The sequence below is a fragment of the Hemicordylus capensis genome, chromosome 2 (assembly GCF_027244095.1).
Source record: "Hemicordylus capensis ecotype Gifberg chromosome 2, rHemCap1.1.pri, whole genome shotgun sequence".
Taxonomy (NCBI): domain Eukaryota; kingdom Metazoa; phylum Chordata; class Lepidosauria; order Squamata; family Cordylidae; genus Hemicordylus; species Hemicordylus capensis.
Window position 1 is genome coordinate 238587735 of NC_069658.1, and position 27974 is coordinate 238615708.

Sequence of the window (27974 nt, forward strand, 5' to 3'; positions counted from 1 at the left end):
ATGCCGCTGCCGGCTGGGTCAGTGTCCGTGTGTCCTGCAGGCTGCAGCCCCAGCAACAACGCTCGGCTCGCCGTCGCCTCTCCGTCCTCTCCTCCGCTCCGCGACCGCCACGTGCAAACCGAGCTCAGCTGGGACTGGGAGGATGGAGACGCACGCGCAGCACGACTCGGCACGCCGGCCGAGTCGCGCGTGCGCAGTGACTAGCAGAGAGTGAGCATTAAAGGCGCCTGCCTCGGCGCCTGCCACCAAGCCAGCCAGCCAGCAGCAATGCCAAATTGGGGGGGAGGACCGCTTGTGGGGGGGAGGGAGGGGGCACCGACGCACTCCCCTTGACTGCTGCTGCGGCTGAGCCGCAGAAATGTGAATTAAAAAATTTTTTAAATTTTTTTTTTGATCGGCGCGGGGGTCATGGCAGCGCCCCCCACGTGATCCGCAGCAATGGCGCCCGGGGCACGTGCCCCCCCTGCCCCCCCTATCGTTACGCCACTGGTAGCCACCAGATGAGCCAGTGGCAACCATAGACAAACCTCTCCAGATGATCTCAACAGGTGACGGGGCTCATGGTGAAGAAGACATTCTATTATAATAAGTTGCGTGTATAACCTAGGCTGTGTTAACACAGTCACAGGGATCCTAATTTAAAAATTGATCCTGGTCAACCCACTTCAGCTAACCATCATTTAAACAGGATGGTTATTTATCCTGGTTAATCCTGGTTATATCGTGGTTCTGTATATGTTTTTAATTTGTTTTATGCTATTGTTAACAGCCCAGAGATGAACATTTGGGGCAGTGTACAAATTTGATAAATAAAATAATAATAATAATAAATGCTGGTTAACTGAAGCAATTTGACCAGGATTGCCTTGAAATTTTGGGTTCACACAATCAGCTCTGATGGGCTCACTAATCCCAATTAACGTTTTAATCAAGATCCTTGTTAATGTGTGAGATTGGAGAAGCTGTAACTAACCACAGCAAAGGAGATCATACTGTGTCCATAATTCCTAAATTAAACATCTGTTAAGGGTGTGGCCCTTCACTACTGCAATTTCCCAGCATTTGGGTGCTTAAATGAACATGGAAAGCCCTGAATACACCATGTTAAACCAGTAAGTCTATTGTTAATGGAATTATTAATAATCTGCTTGCTCCGGAAAGCAAAACACATCACCCATCTCTTCCATTCTTCAGGTCAATTATGTTTTTGTTTCCCCCATTTTGAATGATAAAACTCAGTTCCCATATTTCTACCGGATGGTTCCAAAGGAGGACATATGGTACATGGGAATTGTCAAACTACTCCTACATTTCAGATGGACGTGGATTGGACTGGTTATCAATGGCAATGAAAACGGAGAACGATTCAGAAGGATTTTAACACCTCTGCTCACTGAGAATGGTATTTGCATTGCCTTTTCACAAAAAGATCAGCAAGTGCAGTCAGACCTTACTTCCTTGTCTATTCAAAAGGAAGTCAAGGTATATGTTTACTATTCAGAGATGCTCAATTCTAGAGCAATGAATATACGAGAACTGGAAAAATACATTAAACATCACATTGTGGGGAAGGTCTGGATCACAGCTGCCTTGTGGGACCTCACTTTGAAGCTGGAGTCCCATTTTTCATTTTTCCAACACATCCATGGCTTGTTTTCCTTCTTAATGCCAACAGACAAAAGAACAAAATATGATAATTTCCTACCCATTTTCTCTGCTATGCATCAGACTGTGGAAGAAGCATTCCATTGTTTCTATTCAAAGCATGTCTTGATTGCAAAATGCTGGGTGAGATGTAGAGAGAAGGAGAACTTGAAGACCCTTCCCCAAGAGGAGCTTGAAAGAGTCTTTTCTATGGACAGCTATCACATCTACAACAGTGTCCAGGCTGTGGCACATGCCTTACATGCTGCCTATTCATCCAGATCCAAGTGGATGGATATGGGGGGTGAAGATAAGTTTTCACATCAAAAGTTACAACCATGGCAGGTACTCCTTTTCCTCCACATTTAGGGCTACTGAAAATTGCAACCACTTGTCCCATGCCAGAATTATTGGGCAGCCTCAGACATCACACCAAACCTGAAATTCGGGAGAGTGGGCCAGAGCCCTGGAAGATGCTCAAGTCCTACTTCTGGAAGGATATGGTGAGCTTGGGTGTGCAGTATCTGAGCAGATGGTGATAGTGGGAGAAGAAAGGTTGGCATGTCAAAAGCTGCATGGCAGGCCTTCCATTTTCTTCATATCCGTCTCTATTGAAAATTAGAATCCCCTGTACCATTCCATAGGAACATAGGAAGCTGCCATATACTGAGTCAGATCATAGGTCCCTCTAGCTCAGAATTGTCTACACAGACTGGCAGCAGCTTCTCCAAGGTTGCAGGCAGGAATCTCTCTCAGCCCTATCTTGGAGAAGCCAGGGAGGGAACGTGGAACCTAGTTGCTCTACTCAGAGTGGCTCCATCCCCTAAGGGGAATATCTTACAGTGCTCACACTTCTAGTCTCCCTTTCATATGCAACCAGGGCACACCCTGCTTAGCTAAGGGGACAAGTCATGCTTGCTACCACAAGACCAGCTCTCCTACATAATGAGCCAGGTCTCACGATCAGTGGGAACTGTTTTCTGGAGCTGCGTGGGAAGAGCGGGCTAAGCCCGCTCTCCCCACACACAAGCAGGAATGGAGCCCTGGGTGGCCGGATTGGCCGCTCACACAATTGCCGGCTCTGTGATGGAGCCGGTGGGGGCTTGGGAGCTCGGGGGCCACACGGCCCCCGGAAGCTCCAGTATGCCCTGCGCGTGTGCACAGGGCATACTGGAGAGACCCCCGGAGCCGGGAGGCGGCTTTTCGCCTCCCCTCTGGGGGTCTCCTCGTGAGTAGCCACGGCGTGGAGCCGCGCCACGGCTACTCATGATCAGAAAGCCCAGGTTTTCAGAGTGCTCGCTCTGCAAACCCGGGCTTTGGGGAGGGCCAAAAAAGTGGGTTAGCCGCTTGTCAGCCAGCGGGCTCACCTGTGAGCACGGTGGTTTACACTATCAGCCAAAATCAGGCTAGGCTCTCCTAGCCCAATTTTGGCTGATTGTGAGACTAGCCCCAGTCAGTGCCTTGGTGTCAGAGTCTTTTAAATGCAGTGATATAAGGGTTAGCATATAATCACTTGTCCCATTCCAGAATCATTGGACAGGTCCACAACTCACATAATCTGACGCTTGAGCCTTGGGAAGATGCTCACACTTTACCTCTGATACGGTATGCTGAGCTTGGGCATGTTTTATGATCCCACCAAACACTACATATCCTATCCTACTTGTGGTACATAAACCGACATCTGTCCCTCACTTCAAATCTTAGATAAATATGTCAGCCTCCATGCCATGAACAGGGTAGAATATACAAAGATTGGTGGGTTTGTATGACATGCCCAAGCTTGGTGTAATCCTTCCACATACAAGGTGTATAAACATACCCACAGCTCCAGCCATTCCACTGAACCTTACCTACAGTGTTATGTGTGACGCTGCCTGTTTTCTTGGAAGCAAATAGTGCTAAAATTTCACATAAAGTGAGGAGGGGACATTTTGCATATTTCTGAAGCAAAATGAGTTGTGCAGTCCTCCGAAGAGTCCTCTTTGTACCACGCATGGAGATCACAGTAGAGTCTAAACTAAATAGGTTTATTAGTGCAGTACATTTGGGATAGGAAAGACCTACCCTATCTATCAGCTACATAATGAATAGGTGGGGGGGAGAAAGCAATGTTTCCATCCTCTCTCTAGGAGGAAAGGAAGAGGGCTGACAAGAACCTCTGGGTTCTTGGTGTGAAAATATATTAATAAATTCCCAAACTGCTGAAAAAGGAATGGACATCAGGTCCCTTGTGAAGCCACTATGAGGATGGAAGACATGGAGGTCATTCACACAATCAAAAACTGTACTACCCGAGTTTGGGAGCTGTGTGTGCTCCCAATTTTTGGTTTTGTGGAAGCAAGGTGAGAGAGAAACCTAGGTAGAAGTGATTGTGCAGAAGCAAGATAGAGGGAAAAGCTACCCAAGTTTGCCTCTGACCTTGCTTCCACACAAACACCTACTCAGTTTTCCCTCTCACCTTGCTTCCACACAGTCAAAAATTGGGAGCACATACAGCTCCCAAACTCAGGTAGAACACAGATTTTGATTGTGTGAATGACAACATGGACACTGCCAGTGTTCCCTCTAACAGAGATTCCCAGAGGTGATTGACTACAACTCCCATAATCCTCAAGCAAAAGCTGTTGCAGCTGGAGATTTTGGGAGTTGTCATCAACAACCTCTGGGAATCCCTGTTAGAGGGAACACTGGACACAGCTCTTGAGTGAAAAGATATTCAAGCCTAATATTGTGAACTGCTCAGGGACATTTTTGTATGGGGTGGTATATAAATGTATTAATTAATTAATTAATTAATTAAAATAATATCATTTAAAAACCTGAATATCCAACATGGTTTGTGTTTCACAAATACAAGGTTTCCTTCTGTCATTGTAGCTTCATCCTTTCCTGAGAAACGTTTGGTTTTACAATACTTCCATGAATGGCATGTATTTGAATAAGAATGGGGACCTGGCATCTGATTATGATATTGTGCAGTGGGTGCTATTTCCTAATAGGTCCATTCATAAAGTGAAAATTGGCAGTCTAGAGAGACGGGGATCCCCACAGCTAAAGTTCTCCATTGACCAGGATGCTGTTGTGTGGCCCACATGGCTCAACCAGGTAAGGGAAAGCATTTGTTTCATCTTATTCTCTTTAACATCTTTCCAGCTCTAATCATTTGTTAGAGGTGGTACATGATAAAAAACAAGGAAACCTACTCAGTTAATGATAGAGGTTTGCATAATGAGATGTATGTACAATGATTCACCAACGGCCACAGTTGTTTCTAGTGGTGTCAGGCCCATAGGCAAATAGACCAAAATCCAGACCGAGAAGGCATGTTTCAAGCTCGGGGTCCCTAAGGACAGTGGCCTGAACTGGAAGCCAGAGAAGCTGAAATGGCTGACCAGACTCTTGGTAGCTATACCACATCTGACTAGTATAAATGTCTGCCAATCACAGGGCTGATCTTGCTATAATCTATTGCCATTTACATGAGAAATGAGCACACGCAATCTATGGTAGCTGCCTTGGTGTGTTCACACCCTACATTCATGATGTTTCGAATTGAAGTCTAGGAGGCCTTCAGTAGTATTTCAAGATGAGCTCTTAAAATAAGCTGCTCATCAGGTCCCATACGTTAATCAAGAGATCTTATATTTGCCCTGTTTTGGAAATGGGCTGGATGTTTCTCCCTGAACCCTTATCCTTCCACCTCTGATCTTGTGCTTTCTAGGCTCTCATATTCTCAGCAGCTCAGCATCTTCCATATCCTCAATGGATCATCATCACCTTTTTTATACAGTCCCTTCCCTATCTCCATCATTTGAGCTGAGGAAGAGGGAGAATGCCACCATGTGAATACTGCCAAATGCCTACTCCCTTAGACAACACTCATTGCAAAATTCAACGTGGGGGTGGTGGCTGACATATCGCACAAGGGTACATCAGCCTAGTATCATTGTGTTAATGCAAAAATGGCATGAATGCTAAAATTCCACAAATGACATAATGGGCTTACTCTTATGTAGCAACCATCGTACTTTTTCTTTTTCTTTCTTTGGCGTTTACCCAGCCTTTAAAGTAGCATTTCTTGCCTATGTGCAATGTTACTATTCAGCTACTGTGCCCTTTCATGGTACGCCAGTTGATTGCATTCATTGTGTTGATGTCTTTTAATGTAATCTTTTTGTTTTTAAAATTGAATTATATTGGAATTTTATATTCTGGTTTTACAGTTGTCTTCATTATGTTATAGTCCCATTCTGTGACTAAATGGCAGGTTAAAAATATAAAATGATCAATCAATCAACCAATCCATGTTTCTAACTTTCCATGCAAAATCTACATCTCAATGGGATTTTCATTAGCTCTTGAAACTTGGGAAATATTAGGCACATAGGAAGCTGCCATATACTGAGTCATACCATTGGTCTATCTAGCTCAGTATTGTCTTCACAGACTGGCAGTGGCTTCTCCAAGGTTGCAGGCAGGAATCTTTCTCAGCCCTATCCTGGAGAAGCCAGGGAGGGAACTTGAAACCTTTTGCTCTTCCCAGACCGGCTCCATCCCCTGAGGGGAATATCTTACAGTGCTCAAAGATCAAGTCTCCCATTCATATGCAACCAGGGTGGACCGTGCTTAGCTAAGGGGACAAGTCACGCTTGCTACCATAAGACCAGCTCTCCACCCTGTCAGTGAGTTCTAGTCTCTATATCAGTGCACACTGAAAATAGCTGGAACTGACCTGTAGTGATGTGCGGTTCGGTCCGGATCCGGACCGGTTCGTCCCGAACCGGTCCGGATCCGGCGGTTCGATCCCGGACCGAATCGGGCCCTTCTGGGACCGATCCGGACCGAATCCGAGTCGGTTCGGCTCCGAACCGGCTCGGGTTTCCCGAACCGGTTCGGGAGTTCAATTGAGTCTCTGGAGTCAGTGGAGTGTCCCTTTAAAGTTTGAAGTGTGTCCTCCATTTTGTGGCTCATTCCTGAACTTTTGCTCCTAGCATCCATTTTGTGATGCTATTTTCAGGCATTGTATTGGCTGCGCTATTGATCCTTTGATTGGCCAGAATGAGTCCTTTGGTCTGGTAGGCTGCTTGGCTGTTGCACTGTTGAGAGCTGGCACCCTGTTGGCCGTGGGGGGAGTGCAAAGGTGGGGGCTCCCAAAGGAGGGAATTTCAAACCTATATAAACCCAAGCCTCTTCTCTGGAAACTTCTCTTGGCTGCAGTTGTGGGATCATCTCTGAGACCTTGCTTGCTCTTTTGCTGCTGGTGTCTGCTGTGAGTCCCTGCTGACTGTGTGTCACATTAGTGTGTGTCTGTCTCTCTGCTCTCTCTGTGTGTTGTTGTGTGCCACCTTGTCCATCTGCCCTCTGTCTGTCTCTGTCCAAACCTCTTTAATACTTTCCCCTCAACTTTTTCCAACTTTTCCTGTTGTGTTTTCTGTTCTCTTCACCCTTTCTCTCAACCCTTCTTCCAAAGTTTTGGCTTTCCCTCCTCCCCCCCACCCCCCTCTTCTGCATTGCTTTCCTGTTTTTGTGCCTTGCCTGACTTTTGTTCCACTTTTTGAGTTTCATTCAATTATTGCTTCTGTGTAAATTTATATATTTGCTGATTTTGGTTTTCAATTAATAACTTCTGCTATTGTTATTGCTGGCTGCCTGTCTGAGTTGTGTTTCTGAGGATTTAGTTTATATTATTGCTGCAATTTGATTCCTTGTGTTCTGATTTTGATTGTTAATTTGTTCCCCTCTGGCCCTGCTCCTAGCTTCCCCCCTCCCTCCCTCCCTCCCACCCAGATAAGATTGTTTCCCTCCTGTGCTGCTGCCTGTTGAGCCTTGCATTCTTTGGATTTCTTTGTGGAATTAGGTTCTGGTTTTGGTTTTGCTCCCTGTGTGTGTCCCACCCACTCCCCCAGTCCCTCCCCCTGGTAGTTGTTACCCCCCCCCCCCCGCCCTGAGACTTTCTGGCTGCCCTTTGGTTTCCTTTTTTTTACTTTGTGTATAGATTCTTTTGATTCAAATTTGATTGTTCCCCTGTGTGGTCCTGCTCCTAGCTTCCCCTCTCCCTCCCCTCCAGAAACCCACTCCCCCCACTGCCACCTCCTCCTCCTCCACTCCTGCCCTGCCTGCCCCCTCCCACCCAGACTGAGTGTTGTTCCCCATCCTCCCTGGTGCTGCTGCTGCTGCCTGTTGAGTCCTGTCTTAGTTACTTTGGTTTTTTGTGTGAAATCAATTAGCTTCTTTTGGTTCTGGTTTTGCTGTGTGTGTGTCCCATTCCTCCCTGCTGGTTGTTGTTGGTTGCTCTCCCCCCCCCCCCCAGACTTTCTGCCCATTGTTCCCAGGTGTTGGTTTTTTTTTTTTTTTTTGGACTTTTTTTTCATATTGTTTGGTTTGCTTTGATTGATTCATTGATTGTTCCCCTCTCTGTGTGGCCCTCTGCTCCCAGCTTCCCCCCTCCCTCCCCTCTAGAAACCCACTCCCCCCACTGCCACCTCCTCCTCCTCCACTCCTGCCCTGCCTGCCCCCTCCCACCCAGATTCATCCCCCTTGACGCATACTAATCCCCCCAAAACACACCCTGCCCTCTGGTCTCTCCCCCTCTTGCCCCCCGACTCCCTGCTACATACCCCAGACCCCCTGAAACACACTCCACCCCCCAAACACCCTCTGTTGGTCTCTCCCCCTCTTGCCCCCTACTCCCTGCTACATACCCCAGACCCCCTGAAACACACTCCACCTCCCAAACACCCTCTGGTCTCTCCCCCTCTTGCCCCCCAACTCCCCGCTACATACCCCAGACCCCCTGAAACACACTCCACCTCCCAAACACCCTCTGGTCTCTCCCCCTCTTGCCCCCCGACTCCCCGCTACATACCCCAGACCCCCTGAAACACACTCCACCCCCCAAACACCCTCTGTTGGTCTCTCCCCCTCTTGGGACCGTCACCGCTGCTGCTGCCTCCCACACCCGAATCCCCCTCCCTGCTGCTACATTACAGCTCCTCCTCTCTTCTTCCTCTCTCTCTCTCTTTCTCTCTCCTCATCCCTTCACTTCTTCTTCCTCCCACAGCTGCAGCCACACAGTATCCTACCTCCGACCTCACCTGGAGGTCCCCGCCATCGGTTATTTTTCTTTTGAAAGTTGTTTTATTTCATTTGTCTCTGCTTGGGGGTGAGTTGAGCAACAACACATAAATAGTGTGGTCTCCTCACTTCTGCCCCTCCATCGTTGAACTACCCCGGTTGCCTGTGCCTCGTGCGGCCGCCCTGTTGTGTCCCAGCCCAGGGGGTTGGCTGTTGGCGGCGCATCCGTGACCAGCAGTGAGCGGCAGGAGAAGGACCGGAAGAAGAGGGGTTAGTGCGTGTGCAATTGTGCACCTTTTGTTGCCCCCTTTCTCTCCCTAGCTGGCGGTTTTAAATAGGGACACCCCTATCTTGAAATGCATTTGGGTGTGGGGAAGAGGGAGAGGAGATGTACCGTAGCAACTTGTGTCTTCATGCCCAATAAAGAAATTGCTGCTGCTGTGTGTTGCGTTGCATTGCATGCGTCTTGCAGGTGGTTTTTGAACAGGTGCCTTCTTCCAGAGTGTTTCCTTGCCTCTGGGGCAGTCTGAGTGGGGTCAGGGGATCGGATGCTGCCACTACATGCTGGGCCAATGCCATGCCAGAGTGTTTCCTTGCCTCTGGGGCAGTCTGAGTGGGGTCAGGGGATCGGATGCTGCCACTACATGCTGGGCCAATGCCATGCCAGAGTGCTTCCTTGCCTCTGGGGCAGTCTGAGTGGGGTCAGGGGATCGGATGCTGCCACTACATGCTGGGCCAATGCCATGCCAGAGTGCTTCCTTGCCTCTGGGGCAGTCTGAGTGGGGTCCTGGGTTCTGATGCTGCCACTACATGCTGGGCCAATACACACATATGATGATGAGGTTCAATCCATGATGCTGCCATCAAGTGTTTGCTGCTGCTTGCTTGCCATGGCATTGGGCGGGCAGAGTCACAGAGTGGGTGGGTTCAACCTCTGTTTAGGTGTGACTGGGTTCTGGTTTTGGTTGTGTGCAATTTAGAGTCACTAAATAGGCTGCATTGAGTTTGATGCTCCCCCCACAGGAGCATTACTTGAGAACCACCCCCCAGAACCCACACTTTGTGTTCCAGTTCACTAAATAAGGCTTTCCTCCTTTGATCTGCAGGTTCCCAAGCGTTGACTGCGTCCCTCCCCCACCCCCGGTAGGTGCTGTGCCCTCCCCCCATCCACTCTCCCCCCAAAAAAACTTAAAAACTTGCCACCCACACCACAACTACTCCACCCAACTGCCCGTGCCACCCACACCAGGGGTCCACCCTTTAACCCCCTATTTTTTAAAAAAACCCTCCCAGACCCATCTCCCCAATTGGCTTGGTTGACTCCCGAGTCCCAAATTCTAAAAGGACACCCTCCCCCTCACTTCAATTGGCTTCCGCCCCCATCAAAAAGTCTTCCTTTCCCCCCAATTGGCTTCCTTTTTTAAAAACAAACTCCCCCCCCCCGCCGTCTCCAAATCAGCTGCCTTTTTTTTGGCCCCTAAGCCCCTCCAAATTATTTTTTTGACCCTGTCTCTGGCCTTCCTCCTAAAGTCTCCCTCCTTCTGACCTAGCAGCATGTCTGAGCGCCGTGTGGCGGGCAGGGCTCGCTCAAGGCTGGCAGGCAGAGGTGGGAGAGGCCAGGTGCGGGGTGCGCCTGCGGCACGGGGAGGGAGAGGACGCGGGGAGCCTGAGGACACCCCAGTTCTCCCCATTGGAGAATTCTTTGCTCCGGCCCCATCTTTGGTGCGCAGGATTCAGTTCCCCACGCCTGCTGCCGCCAATCGCGGCAGAGGCAGAGGCACCGTTAGGGCTGTGGCGGGTCCCTCCTCGCCGGCGGCACCAGGTGCTGCTGAGCTACCGCCAGTTGTTGAGGTGGAGGAGACTGTGGAGTTGGAAGAGCAGGTAGAGGGTGGTGAGGACCGTGCGGCTGGCAGCGATGCAGCCAGGTTCTCCCTCCCTCTGGGGCCCCTTCCCCCTATCCTTTCGCCGCTCAGTGGGGCCCCCCCTCGTGAAGCCCGACACTCTGGTGGGGAGCGGTCTGGCGAGGTGGTGGAGGAGAGGCCTGCCTCTCAGATGCCAGTTCAGCCGGGCCCTTCCTCCGCTGTGGAGGGCGGAAGGGGCGGGTTGGGTGGCAGCAGTGGGCAGGCAGCGGCGGCCGCCCCCCCCCCAGGACTGCAGCCACCCTGCGAGAAACGGCCTAGGACGGCGCCCAGGGCGCAGGAGGCCAAGGGCAGTGGTGCATGGGTGCATTTTGAGGTCCCTCAAGATGACCCATTCCATGCCCGCTGTGTCCACTGCAGGATGCTTGTCAGCCGTGGAAGGGACCCTGCGCACCTGGGTACGACGCCTATGTGGAGACACCTAGAGCGTCACCACCCAGGTCTCAGGGGACAGGCTGGCAGCGCTAGTGCGCCTTGTGCATCTGCCACTAGGGCGGGCAGCGGCAGTGTGCCAGCCAGCAGGCAGGCTACACTGCCCGTCCAGCGGTGGACGCAGTCCTCGGGCAGCCAGCGTATTGTTCGCGTGGACCATCATCACCTCACCCGCCTCATAGGGGAGATGATTTCCACCGATGACCAGCCGTTTCAGGTGGTCGAGAACAACGGCTTCCGCCGGATTCTCCAATACCTGGCTCCCGAATACGTCATCCCCTCAAGGACGACGTTCAGCCGGAACGTGGTCCTCTCCCTGTACCGCCGGTGCAGGGAGCTCGTGTCGGCCGAGCTGCGTGCAGCTCCGGCCGGGACAAGCGTGCATTTCACGACTGACCTCTGGATCAGTGTCAGTGGGATGCACGCTTCTTTCCTGGCCCTCACTGCCCACTGGTGGGGACCGGAGAGTGAGGGGACCTCCGCGGGCGATGCTTCCGGGTCCGGCGCGGCTCCCGCTGCACTACGGCACAGGTGGGCAGTCCTGCACGTGGAGACGATGGACACGAGGCACACCACGGAGGAGGTGGCGGCCGTACTCGACCGCCAGATAGAGGAGTGGATTGGCGGGTGTCCACACCTCTCCCGCGGCTTCATTGTCACCGACAATGGAGCCAACGTTACCGCCGCTGTCGAGACAGTCATGGACTGTGTGAACATACGGTGTATGGCACACACGCTCCATCTGACCGTCAGGGACGCCCTTGGCCTTAAGGAGCTGAGGGCGTCCCAGGAGAAGGGGGCCCGCCCCATCCCAGCTGCTGTTGCTGCCACGGCCACGCTTGTGGATAAGTCCCGCAAGCTGGCCGCCCACTTCCACCGCAGCGAGAAGTCCAGGAGACTGCTTCGCCAGAAGCAGGATGACCTTGGCCTTCCTCGCCATCTCATCCCTACGGATGTGGAGACGCGGTGGAACTCCACCTTCCTCCTGTTCCAGCGCCTGTTGGAGCAGGAGAGAGCCCTTGTCGCCCTGGCGAGGGACGAGTCCTTGGATGTCTGCGACTTCTCGAACGCAGAGTGGAAGCAGATGTCCGAGGCGGTGTCGGCACTCGAGCCCTTCCAGCTTGCCACGAAGGGCTTGTGTGGCGACACCACTCCCTTGAGCCAGGCACTGCCCACAGCTGTTGGTCTCGAGAAGCTGATGGGTGGACTCCATATCTCTCTGACCACACCAGAGGGTCGTGCTCTGGCTGGGAGGCTGAGGTCTGGGGTTGACAAGCGGCTCGTTGATGTGCTGGGAGACAGGGAGGAGTATGTCCTCGCTTGTCTCTGTCACCCAGCCCTCAAGGGCAATGCCGTGAGTGCCGACGACTTGCCCAGGTGGAAGGGCATCCTGGTCGAGAAGGTTAGGGAGGAGGAGGCCGCTAGGGCCCGCAGAGACCAGGGTGTTGGTAGTGGTGCGGGGGCAGCCCTCGCGGCCCAACCCGCACCCAGCAGCAGCATGGGCGGCCAGCCGGCGTCAGCTTCCCCTTCCCCTCCCTCTTCCCAGTCCAGCAGCGCGGCATCCCAGGCGGCGCCATCGCAGCAGCCATTTGCTACCGACTCGAGATCCGCCCAGTGGTTTCAGCGGTTCTGCTATGGCGCCATGCCTGGTATGCGGGAGGCTCGACCTGCCAGGCCCCCCTCCAGTGCTGAGCAATGCGTTGCGCAGTACTTGGAGGAGCCTGTGGAGGGAGACGGCGTGGACTGCGCACAGTTCTGGGCGAGCCGCCGCCAAGTCTGGCCGGACCTGGCGGTGGTGGCTGTGCGCCTCCTCTCCTGCCCCCCAACCAGTGTCCAGAGCGAGCGGGTGTTTTCACGTGCCGGGGACGTGGTGACACCCTCTCGCTCCCGCTTGGACCCTGGTCTGGTGGAGCAGCTGGTCTTCCTTAAGGTGAACCTCCCCCTGTTGGGCTACCCCAAGCTGCAGTTTGAGACGGGCGAGTGATTACCGTGGGTTGCCCCATGGTTGGTCACCTGCCTGGCTCGACCTCTGTGCTTATCCTTACCCTCCCCCCTTCCACCTCTAGCTGAGCTGACGTGACAGATGCTGAGCCGTGCCAGCCAGTCGCAGCGTGTAGTGTGCCCACACAGAGATGCAGTTGTAGTAGTAGTTGTAGTGCTGCGACTGGACAGATGTTTACAATGCCCACGCCCACCTAAAAAGAAACCCAATGCTGACCAGCACAGGCCCTTTATCTATCCACCTGTCAGCATTTGGGGACCTGGCGTGGGCACGGCACACCCCCCCAAAGTAGCACAGCCCACGGAGTACTAGACTTAGCGGCAGCGGCGGGTATACGTTCTAAAATGCAGTGTAGATATGTAAATACTGTATGTAAATAAACATGTAAATAATTTTTTCTTTAAAAACCCCATGTCAAAATCAAGCCTCAAAATTATGCAAAAGAAAGAAAAAAAGGTGACAGAGGGAGAACAAAATGATGAATGCCAAATGAATTGCTTTTATTGAAAATGTTGCCAGAAATCATGTGTGGGGGGCTTGGTTTACATGGAGAAAATGACTGGGTGATTTTTTCAAATGAAACGAATGAATTATTATCATCTTATGTTCATCTTGATTGTGGTCACTGTTGATGTTGGCTGATGGCAAAAAACCCAAAACCATCAGAATAGCAATGAACTGGCCGCCAACACAACATATTGATTGATAACTGTGCAGGGGGGGAATTGGGTCTGTGTGTGTGTGTGTGTGGTGCAGGCTCAGTCTGTCTCTTCCTGTTGTGTGTCTGTCTGTCTGTCTGTCTGTGTGAATGGATGCCTAGCACTGTCTCTGTGTGTGGATGCTTTCTGTGTGTAGTGTGGTGTGTGTCTGTCTACATGTTTTTTTTCCTCTCCCCATGCCTCCCTCCATCCTTCCCCTCTCATCCTCTCCCCTTCCTCTTCACCACCTTCCATCCTCCCTCCCTTCCAGCCCACCACCGCCTCACCTGCCCCCAACCCCGGTCTGGCAGATGATGAGAGTCTGGTCTCTCCCACCGAAGCACACACGTGAGCACGTGTGTTCACAAATATGTGGCTGACCAACTCTGAGCCGGACCCTCCCCCCTTCAATCCCCTCTACATCCCTCTCCCCCTCCTCTTTCCTCCCCCCTGCCTCCCTGCCTCCCTCCCCCCTCCTAGCTAGCAGCGCACACATACACACACAAAACACCTGTGGTGGCAAACACCACCAGCACACATGCACTCACACTGGTGCCACCACCACCTCTGCCTTGGGCCTCTGTGTCCTTGAGCAGATATGTGGTGGTGGACCAGAGAAGCATTTCTTTCCAGCAAGGCAAAAGGCATGCACTCACTGCACACACACACACACACACACACACACACACACACACGAAGAGGTGAAAAGACGAGAAGAGGCAACTTCTAGAACCAGCAGCAGCAGGTGAGTGTCGTCGTGTAATTGTGTTGCTTCCCAAGGCCACTGCCCATGCTCAATGCTCAGTCTGCTGAAACTAAAGAACTAGCTACAATCATCCTTCCTCACACGCAGCTCAGCTGCACAGCACACTGACTAACTAGACACTACAGCTGGTGGTAGAAAAAAAAGAAGTCTAGATTCTAGAAGATGTCCTGGTGGATTTTAAACTTTCAAATCTGTGCTAGGATTGCCTTGCCTCCTCCTCCTCCTCCTGCCTGTAATTGTGCCCTCTCCCCTTGCAGTTGCGCCGTCGTGATGGGTTGGTGATGTGCGTGCGCCGTCTACTTAGCTCTCTCCTCCTCATGTTGGCTGGGCTTGCAAGGCACTGGCTGGCAGCAGCTGTTGGCTGTGTGCTAGGCTCAGGCTGTGGCGCGCGTGACTGGACTGGGAATGTTATTGTAGCGGCAACACTGGTTGTGGTGGTAGCAGTAGTAGCTGTTGTTGTTGCTGGGCTGGTGGCTGCTGGCCTGTGCTGACTCTGCGCACTTGGTCTGGTCTGGTCTGGTCATTGGGATGCAGATGTAGGGTGTGTGTGCATCATCCATGGGGAGCATCAGAGCAGAGCAGAGCAGGTTGGCTGGCTTCTGTCTGTCGGGCCTAGTCAGTGGCAGGCACTGAGTGAGGCGGTGGTTTCTTTGGGCATCACGTCACCCATCATGCAGAGCGGCAGGTCTGCTGCTCTGCTGCTCCGCCTCCTGCTTCTTCTCTGTGTGTGCTGCTCTTGTGCTTAGTGTGCTGCTCCGCTGCTGCTGCTGTGCTGGCAGGCAGCACAGCAGTGGCCTTTTTGTTAGATCAGAGAGTGGGTGTTGTCTCTCTGAGTGTCCTCCTCTTACTTGCTTGGATAGGAGTGGTGGTAGTAGGTAGGCATTAAGATGGACTGACTAGGTGTTACGTGTTAGGGCGCCCAGAGAGAGGGGCCAAAAAGATGGGGTGGCAATTGTTGGGTTGCTCCTAGTATTATTGGTGAATTTCTGAAGAAAAATTTTTTTTCCATTGGCTAGAATGGGGGTTCGGGGCTGCCCCAGACCCGCCTCTGTGGGGTGGCAGCACCGCCAAAGTGGGTCCGGGGCCATGGCAAAAATGCCCTCAGTCCCTCCCAGCAATCCCCGTAGAGATAGGAGTGATGGTTCTGTTGTTTTTCTGAGGTGTTCTGAGTGAGTGTGGATTCTGTGATAGCAAATGAGAGTGGATTCATGGTGTCTCATTGGAAATCTCATAAGCTATCATAGAATCTACACTCAGAATACCTCAGAAAAACAACAGAACCATCACTCCTATCTCTACAGGGAATGCTGGGAGGGACTGAGGGCATTTTTGCCATGGCCCCGGACCCACTTTGGGGGTGCTGCCACCCCACAGAGGTGGGTCTGGGGCAGCCCCAAACCCCCATTCTAGCCAATGGAAAAAAAAATTTCTTCAGAAATTCACCAATAATACTAGGAGCCACCAATTGCCTTGGGATTTTTGGGGTGGAGGACACCCATGGGTGGCTACCACCCACCCCAGCTTTTTTGCCCCTAAGGGCTCCACATTGTGAGTTATGGGCAAAAATTTATTTTTTGAAAAAAATTTGTAAAAAATCAGAGGAAGGTCCAATCGACTTGAAATTTGGGTGGCAGGTAGAACACAATGTCCCCTTCAAAACCAGCCACTTTTTGTGATCCGAACCGGTTCGGTTCGGATCCGAACCGGTTCGAAACCGAACCGGACCGGGGGGGTGGTCTGGCAAAACCAAAACCGAACCACCCCGGTCCGGTCCGGACCCGGTTCGGACCCGAACCGAACCGGGAGAACCGGTTTTATGCACATCCCTACTGACCTGAACCGACCTGATACAAAGGGTAAATTGTCAGAAGAGGGAGCGATCCCCTCCCTCCTCCACCTGGCAACTGCCTAACTGTGTTGAACATAAGAACAGCCCTGCTGGATCAGGCCCAAGGCCCATCTAGTCCAGCATCCTGTTTCGCACATTAGCCCACCAGATGCCGCTGGAAGCCACAGGCAGGAGTTGAGGGCATGCCCTCTCTCCTGCTGTTACTCCCCTGCAACTGGTACTCAGAGGCATCCTGCCTTTGAGGCTGGAGGTGGCCTGTAGCCCTCCAACTAATAACCAATGACAGACCTCTCCTCCATGAAGTTATCCAAATCCAGGCCATCCCACTTGTTGGCTGTCACCACATCTTGTGGGTTGAGTCAGGTCGGAACTCCCAAAAATTTATCCAGCATTTTGTTGGACCTTTAACCTTTCTCTTTCTTTTTCCAATCCCCTTCCCTTACCACAGAACATGTGTGGGTCAAAGGGCAGTAGGTGTGATGCCCTCATCACTCTATGGAGCGTGAGATATGCCTCCACAACCACTCCACAACCACTTGCCTTTTGTTTTCTCATACCTTAAAAAAAGTTCTAATAGGTCCCATGGCAGCACAGTGGGATCGGTGTTCCTTTTGAGACATGTGTGTGCAAACAAGTGTTTTTTTATGTCTGCTCAGCTAATTTTAGATCCCACTCTCTTGAGTCAGGAAGGTCCCACTCTGAATGCACGCATGCACACACACTGCCTTGTTACTGCTGCCCAGAACAAAACTCATCCTGCACACAGATGAAAGAAATTAGAGAGAATACTGATGCATGCATATCTATCTATCATCTATATCTATATGTAATATTTTACAGAATGCAGCCTGTTACCGTCCAGGCCTGATTTATATACTAAATATGCTCATTAGCTAGCATATAAAAGTAGGCCTGTCCCATAGTGTCACCAAGTGACCAAGTTCTTTTATATAGTGACCATGTAGGATCTGGGCACAAGGAAGAAAGGAGATCAAGCCAATCCTAAAAGGATTCAATGGGCTTTATTGAGTATAAAAGAGTAACAACATCAATCTAGCAGAGCAGAAAGCAGACCACTCTATCAATATTACTAACAGTATTTTAAACAGAACATCCTAGCCAGCACCAATGTTCAACCAGTGTTCCTAACTACCATATGTGTGTGTATTAAATCTTCCTAGAGCCTAATACAATTCAGATACAGATGGGGAAAAAGGAGGGGTGGAAGGCTGAGGGCTGGCATGGTTTGGGGAGATCTGGAATTAGTAGAGGAAAGGTGGGGGGGAGAAGGAGGGAAAAAGATGGAGGGATCCAAGGCTTGTAGGGGCAGCATATTACCAGGACCAGAGACTTGAGAGCGGTGGATCTCTTCTGCTGAAGTAGCGAGGCTCTTGGCTGGAGAAAGGAGCTTTTGGATCAAGCATGCAGTTTGCTCAGAGCACGGCTGAGAGTCAGAGCACCATGGCTGGGGAAGTCTTGACTTCTCACTGCGCAGTAGAAGTCACAGACAGCTCCTGTCCATGGACAGAGTTCCTGCTTGTTGCCCCGCGACTTAGCAGCAAACTCTGGATTGCTTGTGAGCAGGTCTTACATGTAGGCACAAGATTGCTAACTCTCTGTCAAGTAGCCTCATTCTTTATAGTTGTATTTTCCTTTGATCTCTCATAGAGTCTATTCAAATCTCATCTTTTCCTGGGTCCCCAAAAAAGGGTGACAATGCTGTTACCTTCTGGACAATGTATTTTAATTATTCAGGATATTGGGCAGTCCAGAGAGATCTGAATCTCATCTTCTGTAAACTGTGCCCTTAGAAGGGGGGGGACATTGCCCAAAGCAAATCTGCATCTCTGAGCTACAAATGGCATCTTCCCAGATTTGCCAGCCTGACCCCAAAAGGTGTTAAAGTGTTAGTAAGATATGAATTAAAGTCTATAGGTGTTTTCTTTGTATGCATCTACCTATGTTGAATTTCTATAGAGAGCAATTGAGTTAATCATTGACAAGGATTAAGGCTGACTACTTGCAACAGGAGAGGGGAGATCAGCCTCTGGCCTCTTCCTCAGACATTATCTGGTAGTGAGTCACATATTAGCATTTGGATTGTTCGGGCCTGGCCTTTGTGCTTCCTTGAGTACCCATTTCACAATACAATGCTGGATCACCTCTTCCCTCACAGATCAGTTGAGATCTGGGTTGTCAATTCACCCTGAGCCCAGGCATTAATTGAACTCTTAATATAAAATGAAATCAGACACAGGCCTGAATTCCATATACTTCTGAGTTAATACCTCTGAGTCTAATATGCTGTTACGGTCAATAACATATTCCCCCTCTCTTATGCATTTTGCCCCAGGCAAAAATGTATAAGACAGACAATACTTAGGCCAAACTCATAGTAATGATTGTTTTCCCTGATTGCATGTTCACAAGACAGCAGTGGACAGTCTCAATAGCTGTCCCTGCTTCTGTCAGTAGCTGACCCAGTAGGGCATTTCAAAAATTCACCAGCAGATGCAGTTGCATCTTTAAAAACAAAAACAAAACAAAAAAAAGATTGTGTTAGACAGGCAGAGTCCTCCACTGCTGCACCTTTTGTGCAGCTGGGGAAGTAGTTTAAAGATAAACATATCCTCAATATTGCTGTTGTGATCTAGAGTGTCATCAGAATGAAGCACCCCCTCTTGTCCAGTTTCTTTTGAGTACATCTCCCAATTACATTTGCTGTAGTCACACAAGCACGTCTCTGAGAGAGCATTTTATATGGCCAAATAGTTTGCCAAGCATTTGCCTTCAAATGTGGCAGAGTTTACAACCTCACAGATCCCACAGCAACAGAGGTCTGTCAATTGCCCTTTGTCCTTGGCTGTCCCAGATCACAGGGGTCCACACCGAGTGGAGTCCTGCAATCCAAGAGGCCAAGTGCTTTAATACATTTAAATCTATATACCCTCCATCAAATATACACTCAATCAATTATACATTCCTATAAACCCAACATCTAGGACTCTAGCAAATAGACTAAACCCATAAGTACGACATAAGTAAATATGTGCAGACAGAGATTTTGCAAGGACTGAGTGTACAACATGAATGCATATGCACCAATACATTTTGCAAAGGGCTTCAGTGTTCAGTGTTCAGGTTGGGGAGGGAGTTCAATAAAAGGAGAATGAGGCAAAATATACAGAATGAGTGCCCCAAACCAGGCACAATGCAGAAGAAAACATGTTCATTTTGTGTCTGCCTCTCCCACTCTTGATTTCTTCTGTCTTTGGCAAGTATTGGTAAGCAATAGTTCCTGCTGACATCTATTGTTCAGTGTAGGTCATGGGGGTTTCAGGTTTCAGGAGCTAGGGATCGTTGCAATTGGGGTGCGCCGTCTGGCTTGGGGTTCAGTCTGTGGCATAGGAGCAGCAGAGTGGGCAGGGTCCCTGAAAATCAGGAGGATCTTCAAGCTGTGTAGTGCAGGCAGAATGGGTGGCCTACTCTTCAGGGTTGGCATGCAGGAGGATCTTCAAGCTGTGCAATCCAGGCAGAATGGGTGGCCTACTCTTCAGGGTTGGCGTGCAGGAGGATCTCCTCTCATCAGGAACAGGTCTCATCAGGAACAGGGCGTAGGGTGGTTAAAAACAAATCTTCCCTCAGCCTCAGTCTTTTCTCAGTCCATTCTCTCTGTCTGCTTGCCATGGCCTCTCACCAGACTGAGCAAAGTGGGGAGCTGGGGAACTCTAGCAAGCAGGTAGGGTGCAGAGGAATAGAGGGGCTGGGAATAGAGTTAGGGTTAGGGATCAGGAGGAGTAACTTTTAAGAGAAAAGCAACGTGCAGATATCTGAAAAGAAATCAGTGAGGGTGGTGCCCTCTGTTTAACAACAATTATCTGACCTTTTGGATGCCAGTGTCTAGGTGGCTTTGACTAAATGCATCCTGAGCTGGAACAGCTGGAGCTGTGCCAAGTTCTCCCCCTCTTGCTCCAGAACAGCTGGAGCTGACATTGGCTTGGGAATCTGCTATGCCAGATTCCCCCTCTTGCTCCAGGGGATCATGGTTTTTGTGCTACTAGTGTCCTGTGATCTCTGGTTTTGCAAAATGTGCCCACATGTCCTGCAGGGGGAGTGTGTCTTACTCAACCCCTCCTGGATCAATGGGTCTTTTATTTACACTACAGTTACTTCCTCCAAAGATCTCTGGAATGGATCTTCCTGGTTTGTTTTCCTCTTCTGCTAATTTAGTGATTTCATTTCTCTGACACAGCTCTCTTGGGCAAAGCGTGATCTGGCTAGTGCTGTCCCTGAGAGGTTTTACCTGCACTTTTGTACTTCTCAAACAACTGCTTTCAGGGGTGTTCAATTGAACCACTACCAATCCATCAACTTCCTGTTGTGATTGGACTGGGGCCAATTGGACTTCTCCAAACTTATGGGTTTCTGCCAGTATGTCAGATGGGGACTCCCACCCCTCACCAAACTGTTGTGTGCACTCACAAGACTCAGCTAATCTGTCTGACTCCAATACTGGCAACACTCTTTGTTGCAAACATTCCTCAGTGGCAAGGGCTGCTTCTGCCTCTGCAGAAGCCAGCCTACAGTTCAACTCTGAACTGGACTCAGAGACCTGACTCTTGCAGGATTCCTCTGCTGGCAAAGCAGAGACAACTTGGCTGGCGTGCCAATTTTTCTGCTGCAACAATTCCTCCGTAACAGGGGCTACTCCTGCCCCTGCTTCTGTGGAAACCAACTTGGGACTCTGGCTCTTCCAGAATTCCTCCCCCTCTGCTGTCAAGGCAGATACAGCTTGGCTGGCGTGCCAAGTTCCTATAAATTTCTCTCTGTGTGTTGGTGTGGCGGAACTGCCATCAGTCTTGGCCACACCCTGTTTCAAAGGCTCCTCTATACTATCTCTATTCTGATCCCAAGAAATTCTTCCCCAAAGATGCCAGTTTTCTTGGCTTTGCTCAGTTTCTTCCCTGGCATCAGGGCACCCCTACAGGGTTACAGTGGGTGGGGGAGGAAAGTATGTCCCTGTTGTCTGCACCCCCACCTGGGGTTGTACCCCGTAGCTGACTCCAGCTACTATGGTTACGGGTGTTGGGACTGCTGGCGGGGAAGCTATCTGATTGTTAGCTAACATTTGTGGGTAGGCTGGGGCCACCTGGGCCCTCTCGGTTATGGCTGCAATTGAAGCAGTCTGTGGGGAAGCTTGCTGTGACCTCTCTAGTGCCTCCACCTTGCTTAAGATCTTATTTAGGGTTTGAATTGACAGGTTGGAGTCACAAGTTCCAGTAGTTTCTCTAACTGCCTGCACTGCCCTTCCATTCTCCTGATATCCTTCTGGGGGAACCCACACCTGTTGTTGAACTGGGCGTCTAGCCAGTTCCTCAACCAGGCGCCTGAGATCTGCTGTGGCAGCCCCATTCCACCTTTCCATATCCTCTCCATAATCTAGCAGCGAAAACCAAAGCTTGGTCCTTTCAGACATTGGCTTTTGTGGGTGCTTTCCCTGCTTATTGAATCCTTGGCTTTCTCTCTGTGTTGGGACAACCCCTCCCTTGTTACTGTAGCTTACAGTCTCAGTGACTGCTGCCACTTTTTGGCGGGCAAGCCTTTCTGTTCCCTCTGGATCAAAACCATATTGGGCAGTCACTCTCTGAGCTAAGTCTAGCTTAGCCTCAAAAGTTGCTGGCTCATGCTCTCTTAGGAGGCCCAGTTTATCTCTATACCAGGGTAGGAGACCCCGTAAGAGAGCTTCTAGGTCTCTCACATTCCATTGTGCATCAGCAAGGCTAGGGGCTGCATGTGGCACAATTAGTAAACCGGCCAAAAATCGTCCCATAGCTGCTCTGACGAAGAAACTGACTGGATCCTCCCCAGGTTTTTGCCTAGCAGTCACTGCCTTTTCCTGCATTGCCCCAGCTGGCAGTATTACAGAGCACATAGCCTGACACGCACCCCATAAGTCTACAGTCTCTGTCTGGTTAACCCTTGTTACATGCATGTTGAACTTTTGTAAGAGCCTGGCTTGCAATCCTGCTGGAGCAGCAGCTCTTAGCAAAGTTCTCATTTCCTCTAGGGTCAGCCTCATGTCTGCTTGAAGCCTGACAAATCCAGCCATCCACTCTACAATTGTGTCTGCACATAGATCTGGCAAGGTTTTTGCCAATTCTTTGGCTTCCACAAGGCTCATATTACTAATAGTGATTGTTTGTCCCTGGACCAGGCCATTTGTGTCTCTTCGTGTAGTGATGCTAGAAGTGAGGGCGGCCACTGTCTCCCTAGCTGTCTAGGGAGCAATCTCCCTAAGAATTTCACTAGCTGGTTCACTGGCTGGCTCTTCTATGGCTGATTCTGGATCCCAGCTGGTCTCAATCTCTGTTATGCTTGCAATGTGTAGGGTCTTTTGTTGTAATTCCCTTTTTAACTGTTGGATCTGGGACTGGCACTTACAGGGCTGTTTTGTGTCTGGCCTAGGTTTTGAAAGTTCTTTAATGAGATCCCTGTAGCCAGGGATGGCTGAATTCTTTTTATCCAATTCTGCTAATTCTGTGGCTAAACGCTGCTTGGCAATGCCTAGGCTTTCAATGTGGTCTTTATAACTATATGTGGAGTCCTCCAGCTGCTTTAGAGAAAGGGATTCCTTGGTCTTTGCATGGCATATCTCTTCCTGAGCTATATCTAGCTGTCTCTGCAGAGCAGCCATGCAGGATTCTGTGTCTAAAGTCAAGCTTTTAATTTCTGACATTAAATCTTCATTCTTTTCTGTCAAAGTTCTAATTTTCCCTTCTCTTAGATCAGCTTGTTCTCCCTGTTTGCACACCAGAATTCTCAGGAGCGTCATTAAAGCAGCCCGTTTTTCTTTGTTAGTGGGAGCTACCTTAATGCAATATCTCTCAAAGACTGCCTTGCAATCCTCAAGAGTATTGACCCTCTGCTTAACAAATGCCTAGTTGGGGAAGGGAATAGCCAGTTCATCCAGTGCTTATTCCCAGTGTCCCTTCCTAGGTCCCTGAAATGCCAGATCAATATCATTGTCCTCCCAGGACTGAATTTTGGGTTTGCTCTCTTTCTCCTTGCGCTTCCAGAAAGCCATGGTGTCACCTATATCCTGCCGACTACGCCAATTATGTTACCTGATTTATATACTAAATATGCTCATTAGCTAGCATATAAAAGTAGGCCTGTCCCATAGTGTCACCAAGTGACCAAGTTCTTTTATATAGTGACCATGTAGGATCTGGGCACAAGGAAGAAAGGAGATCAAGCCAATCCTAAAAAGATTCAATGGGCCCATAACTGAAAGGGGGGTGATTTTTAAAGCAGAAGCCACAGTGACTGCAAAAGCTGTTTCTAGTGCTCTGTGGGAGTGAAGATAGCATTGTACCTGTTGTCCCTGGCCCCTGTGCTATCCCTGGTAAAGAGTGGGGGTGGGGAGATGGTCCTGCCAGGGTGGAGAGAAATGTTGGAACTCCAGCAAAGTTCTGCACTGACAACACAAAGCTGAGTCTGGGGTTCCATCCAGTGTTCCTTGTAACAGAGATTCTGAGATGTTGTTGACAACTCCCATAATCCCCAGTCAAAGGCCATTGATGCTGGGGATGATGGGAGTTGCAATCAACAACATCTGAGAAGTCCTGTTACCAGGAACCTTGCTTCCAACTTTCAGGGCTCCCTGCTGTCATTTCTGAACTTTGTCCGATCATGGCTGACAGACAGCATCTCAGGTCTGACATGTCTCTTGGTTCATCAAGACCTCATTGCCCTACTGGCCTCCAGGCACACTCTAAATTCCCCCTAACCGATTTTGCTAGAGGCTTTTTGTCTTTTGATCAGACCCTGCCTCATGCCAGGTGCACCGAGAGCTGTCGCCCTGGGTATGCCAAAGCCATTAAGGAAGGAAAGCCAGTTTGCTGTTACGATTGTGCTCCATGCACGGAAGGGACAGTCTCCACCCAGGAAGGTAGGTGCGTGGCTCCAGAACAAAGGGCGGTCCTTGGAGAATAGAACAAAGATTTGCTCAGACATTTTCTGTGAGTGCCCTTTTATATATATGCATTGTTTAACTACTGTCCTTCTGTATTCTGTTTATAATAATATCCATAATTAATTTCACAAAAGTAATTACCTTTTGGGGATGGACAGTAATGGGGAGCAGCCTCTAAATGGCACAAGGTCCAAAACCACCAGCCTGTATGCACCTTTTATGTTGTAAATCACATACACACATCCTGTTGTCTTTACATATGATTGAGGACACCCTTCTTTAAATAAAAATACCAGGAAGCATGACTTGGCCCTTACTTTGCAGAGTGAAATGGTGGAACTTAACAGACCTGACGAGTGCCCTGAACAAAATGAGTAGCAATCAAGTATATGTGAGAGTCCTCTTCAATGTGCAGGGTTTCCATGGCAGAGGAGGAAACAGCTTTAAGAAAGAGAACAGCAATCCAGAAGACGTTGGGCTACTAAAGCACCATATAGGGCAGCTTTCCTTCTAGGGCACGGAGTGGCCCTGAACAGGAACCACAGACATGTCGGAGTTCTGACTGGCCCAATCCATCAAAGACAACATGCCAGTTGAGAGGGGCCAACAGAACCCCTCCCAACAGTCTCACTGCTGGGTCAGATTGGGTTGCTTCAGAGCCTGACATTTTCTGGGCCATGCACAGGTCTATGAATCAGCTCTTAAATTAGGTATGAGGTTCTTGGGCTAGGGAGACGTGAATTCTCATACCTACCCAGCCATAAGCTTTCTACATCGTACGGATATTCACACGTGCAGCCAGACCCAGGCTAGGGCAGTCCCTGGGTTAGGCTGCATGTGTGAACCGCCAGGAATGAGGTCACTCCCAGCACTGCCCCCATGCCAAGCTCCACTTTTTAAATTGTTTAGCCAATGTCAAGCAAACCTGTGGTTCACTTAACCTCAGCTTGCAGTGAACTGGGCAATTGCCATCAGGATAAATGGCTTTTCCCAGCCCAACGCCATTTCTGGCAGCAAGCGGGGTGGGTGTGGGTGGGGAGGAACAGCTGTGCTGTGTGTGACGGCCGCTCCAAGAAGAGAAACCAACACAGTCATGCCCAAGGGTACCCTTGGATGCGGGATAGGGGAAGTCCTCGCGCTCCCAGCATCTCCCTCCACTGCACCACTGCTCGTGTGGAAGTATGTTGTAGTGGAGGGGAGGACAGAGGCTGCTCATTTTTATTTATATTTATTTATGTATTTAAAATATTTCTATACTGCCCAAAACCTGCATCTCTGGGCAGTTTACAATTCAAATCATTTAAAACATTAAATCAATTAGCTGTAGGAAAGCAGGCTGGGCTCCCTTAGCCTACTTTCCTGTGGTTGTGAAAATAGCCTCACTGTATGTGGATTGAGGAAGAGGTTTTGCTGAAGGAGGTGTGCATAGTTTGTGAAAGTGCACCCTTTCACTCCAGAATAACATACGTTTGGAAGGCAAGTGCCTGACTTAGCAAAACTCACCAGTACAGCATCCTTGCACTAGTGCAACATGTTTGCACTAGTCACCAATAACTACCTGCCCATGTCTCATCTTGTCCTCCTATACAACCTTGGGATCAACCTTATACTGAGCCAGACCACTGATCTGATAGTGCTGTCTACTCTGTCTCACAGTGATTCTTCAAAGTCTAAAGCAGGGGGTCTTACCACCCAAGCTACCTCAGATCCTGTTATATGAAGAAGTACTGAACATGGCATTTGCTAACTCCCCATCATATCCTCTAGTAATAAACCTTTCTAAATGATTGTCAGTGGCCCCTCTGACTTAGCTGGCTGTCTCCATCCCACCCTGTCCACCAACATATCTTTACGGAGTCTGTCAGGAACCCATCCTGATGCCCCTCCTAGGTTCAGAGAGGTGATGTGTTTTATATAAATAAGTGGTTACTTTCTTTCGCTGCCACCATATGATTGTTTATCACCTTGCTCTCAGTAAATAACCCCTTGGTGGAGGATAGGCATGTGTTCCGTGTATGAAAAGAAACAAAGCTTAACATGTAGAAACAAAAACAAGTTTATTATTTACAAGAGATAAAGATCTCTGCAAAGCAGGGCACATCAACTTCACTACAATGTTGCCCAATAAGTCAGCTGTTAGACTCTCTCAGAGTGTTTTGACGATCTTTCCAAATTTAGATCTTAGGGATGCTAAAGACAGATGTATTTTAGCTTTATTTGTGAAACTTGGTGTAAGGACCCAGAGCTTTTAGTACGTTTAACCTGGAGTTTTTGCCTCTGGGCACATTTCTCTCTCAGGATTCCCCCTCAGGGTTATGACTTCTGTACCAGTTCCCTACTGGCTATTCAGTCTCTGTACTTCCACAGACCAAGAACTCACACGAAACGGTTTCCCTTGTTCAGTCACCACACAGAACCACTCTGGCTCTAATTTCTGTTCTGTCCAACTGCTTCGAACTGTCACCTCCTGTCACAATATAAATAATTTCCTGAACATTCCACATATGGTTTCCATGACCACCACTGCTCACTCATTCTCCCTCTCCAACACTCCACATGTATGTTTCTCCATAGAGTGTGTGACAGAGTACCACGGGCAATGATGCAAGTAGGTATTGAGACAATGTTTATTCTTTTCAGATGCAAGCCATTGCAACAAGTGCCCAGAAGATCAGCATCCAAACAAGGAACGAGATCAATGTATCCCCAAGACTGTAATCTTCCTGCCCTTTGAAGAATCTTTGGGGATCATCCTAGCTTCATTTGCTCTATTCTTATTCCTCACCACAGGATTTGTGTTAGGAATCTTCATTAAACACATGGAAACTCCAGTCGTCAAAGCGAACAACCGGGTCCTCTCCTACATTCTCCTCATCTCCCTCTTGCTTTCCTTTTTGTCCTCCTTTCTATTCATTGGTCAGCCCCGAAAGGTGACCTGCCTTCTTCGCCAAAGTGCCTTCAGCATCATCTTCTCAGTTGCTGTCTCGTCTGTGTTGGCCAAATCCATCACCGTGGTGGTTGCATTCATGGCCACCAAGCCAGGGAATCGGATGAGGAAATGGCTGGGGAAGAGTTTGGCCAAATCCATTGTCGTTTCTTGCTCCACTGTTCAAGTTGGGATCTGCATTGTTTGGCTGGGAATCTCTCCACCCTTTCCTAGCTACGACATGCACTCCCAGCCTGGACAGATCATCCTGCAATGCAATGAAGGTTCAGTCACTCTGTTTTACTGTGCCCTGGGCTACCTGGGCTTCTTGGCTGCCATCTGTTTCACAGTGGCTTTCCTAGCCAGGAAGCTGCCTGGGGCATTCAATGAAGCCAAGTTGATCACCTTTAGTATGTTGGTCTTTTGCAGTGTTTGGGTCTCCTTTGTTCCTGCCTACCTGAGCACAAAGGGGAAATACATGGTGGCTGTGCAGGTCTTCTCCATCTTGGCCTCCAGTGCTGGGTTACTGGTTTGCATCTTTCTTCCCAAATGCTACATTATTCTCTTGAGGCCTGATCTGAATAAAAAAGAACATCTAATCATGAAAAATAAAGATGGCATTTGATTCTGAGCATATGCTTTTCAGTTGTGGCAACTGATGTTGAGCACAGCCGTGATGAAATCAA

The 27974-nt window shown here is 49.6% G+C and overlaps 1 protein-coding gene across 1 annotated transcript; it reads left to right on the forward strand.

The window, feature by feature from the left end:
* Positions 1-27913, forward strand: LOC128343888 (vomeronasal type-2 receptor 26-like). The gene is made up of 5 exons (XM_053293323.1): positions 1-196; positions 2050-2147; positions 4627-4752; positions 24212-24338; positions 27003-27913. Exons 1-5 carry the CDS (start codon positions 1-3, stop codon positions 27911-27913), a joined length of 1458 nt encoding a protein of 485 aa, XP_053149298.1.
* The last annotated feature ends 61 nt before the right edge of the window (positions 27914-27974 follow it).

What these genes read in the sequence shown, in the direction of transcription:
- LOC128343888 (XM_053293323.1), top strand. Translation starts at nt 1, where the DNA reads ATGCCGCTGCCGGCTGGGTCAGTGTCCGTGTGTCCTGCAGGCTGCAGC. An exon ending in GGCCGAGTCGCGCGTGCGCA is followed by an intron (nt 197 to 2,049) that starts GTGACTAGCAGA and finishes GTCCCATGCCAG; the next exon opens with AATTATTGGGCAGCCTCAGA. An exon ending in GGCCCACATGGCTCAACCAG is followed by an intron (nt 4,753 to 24,211) that starts GTAAGGGAAAGC and finishes TCTTTTGATCAG; the next exon opens with ACCCTGCCTCATGCCAGGTG.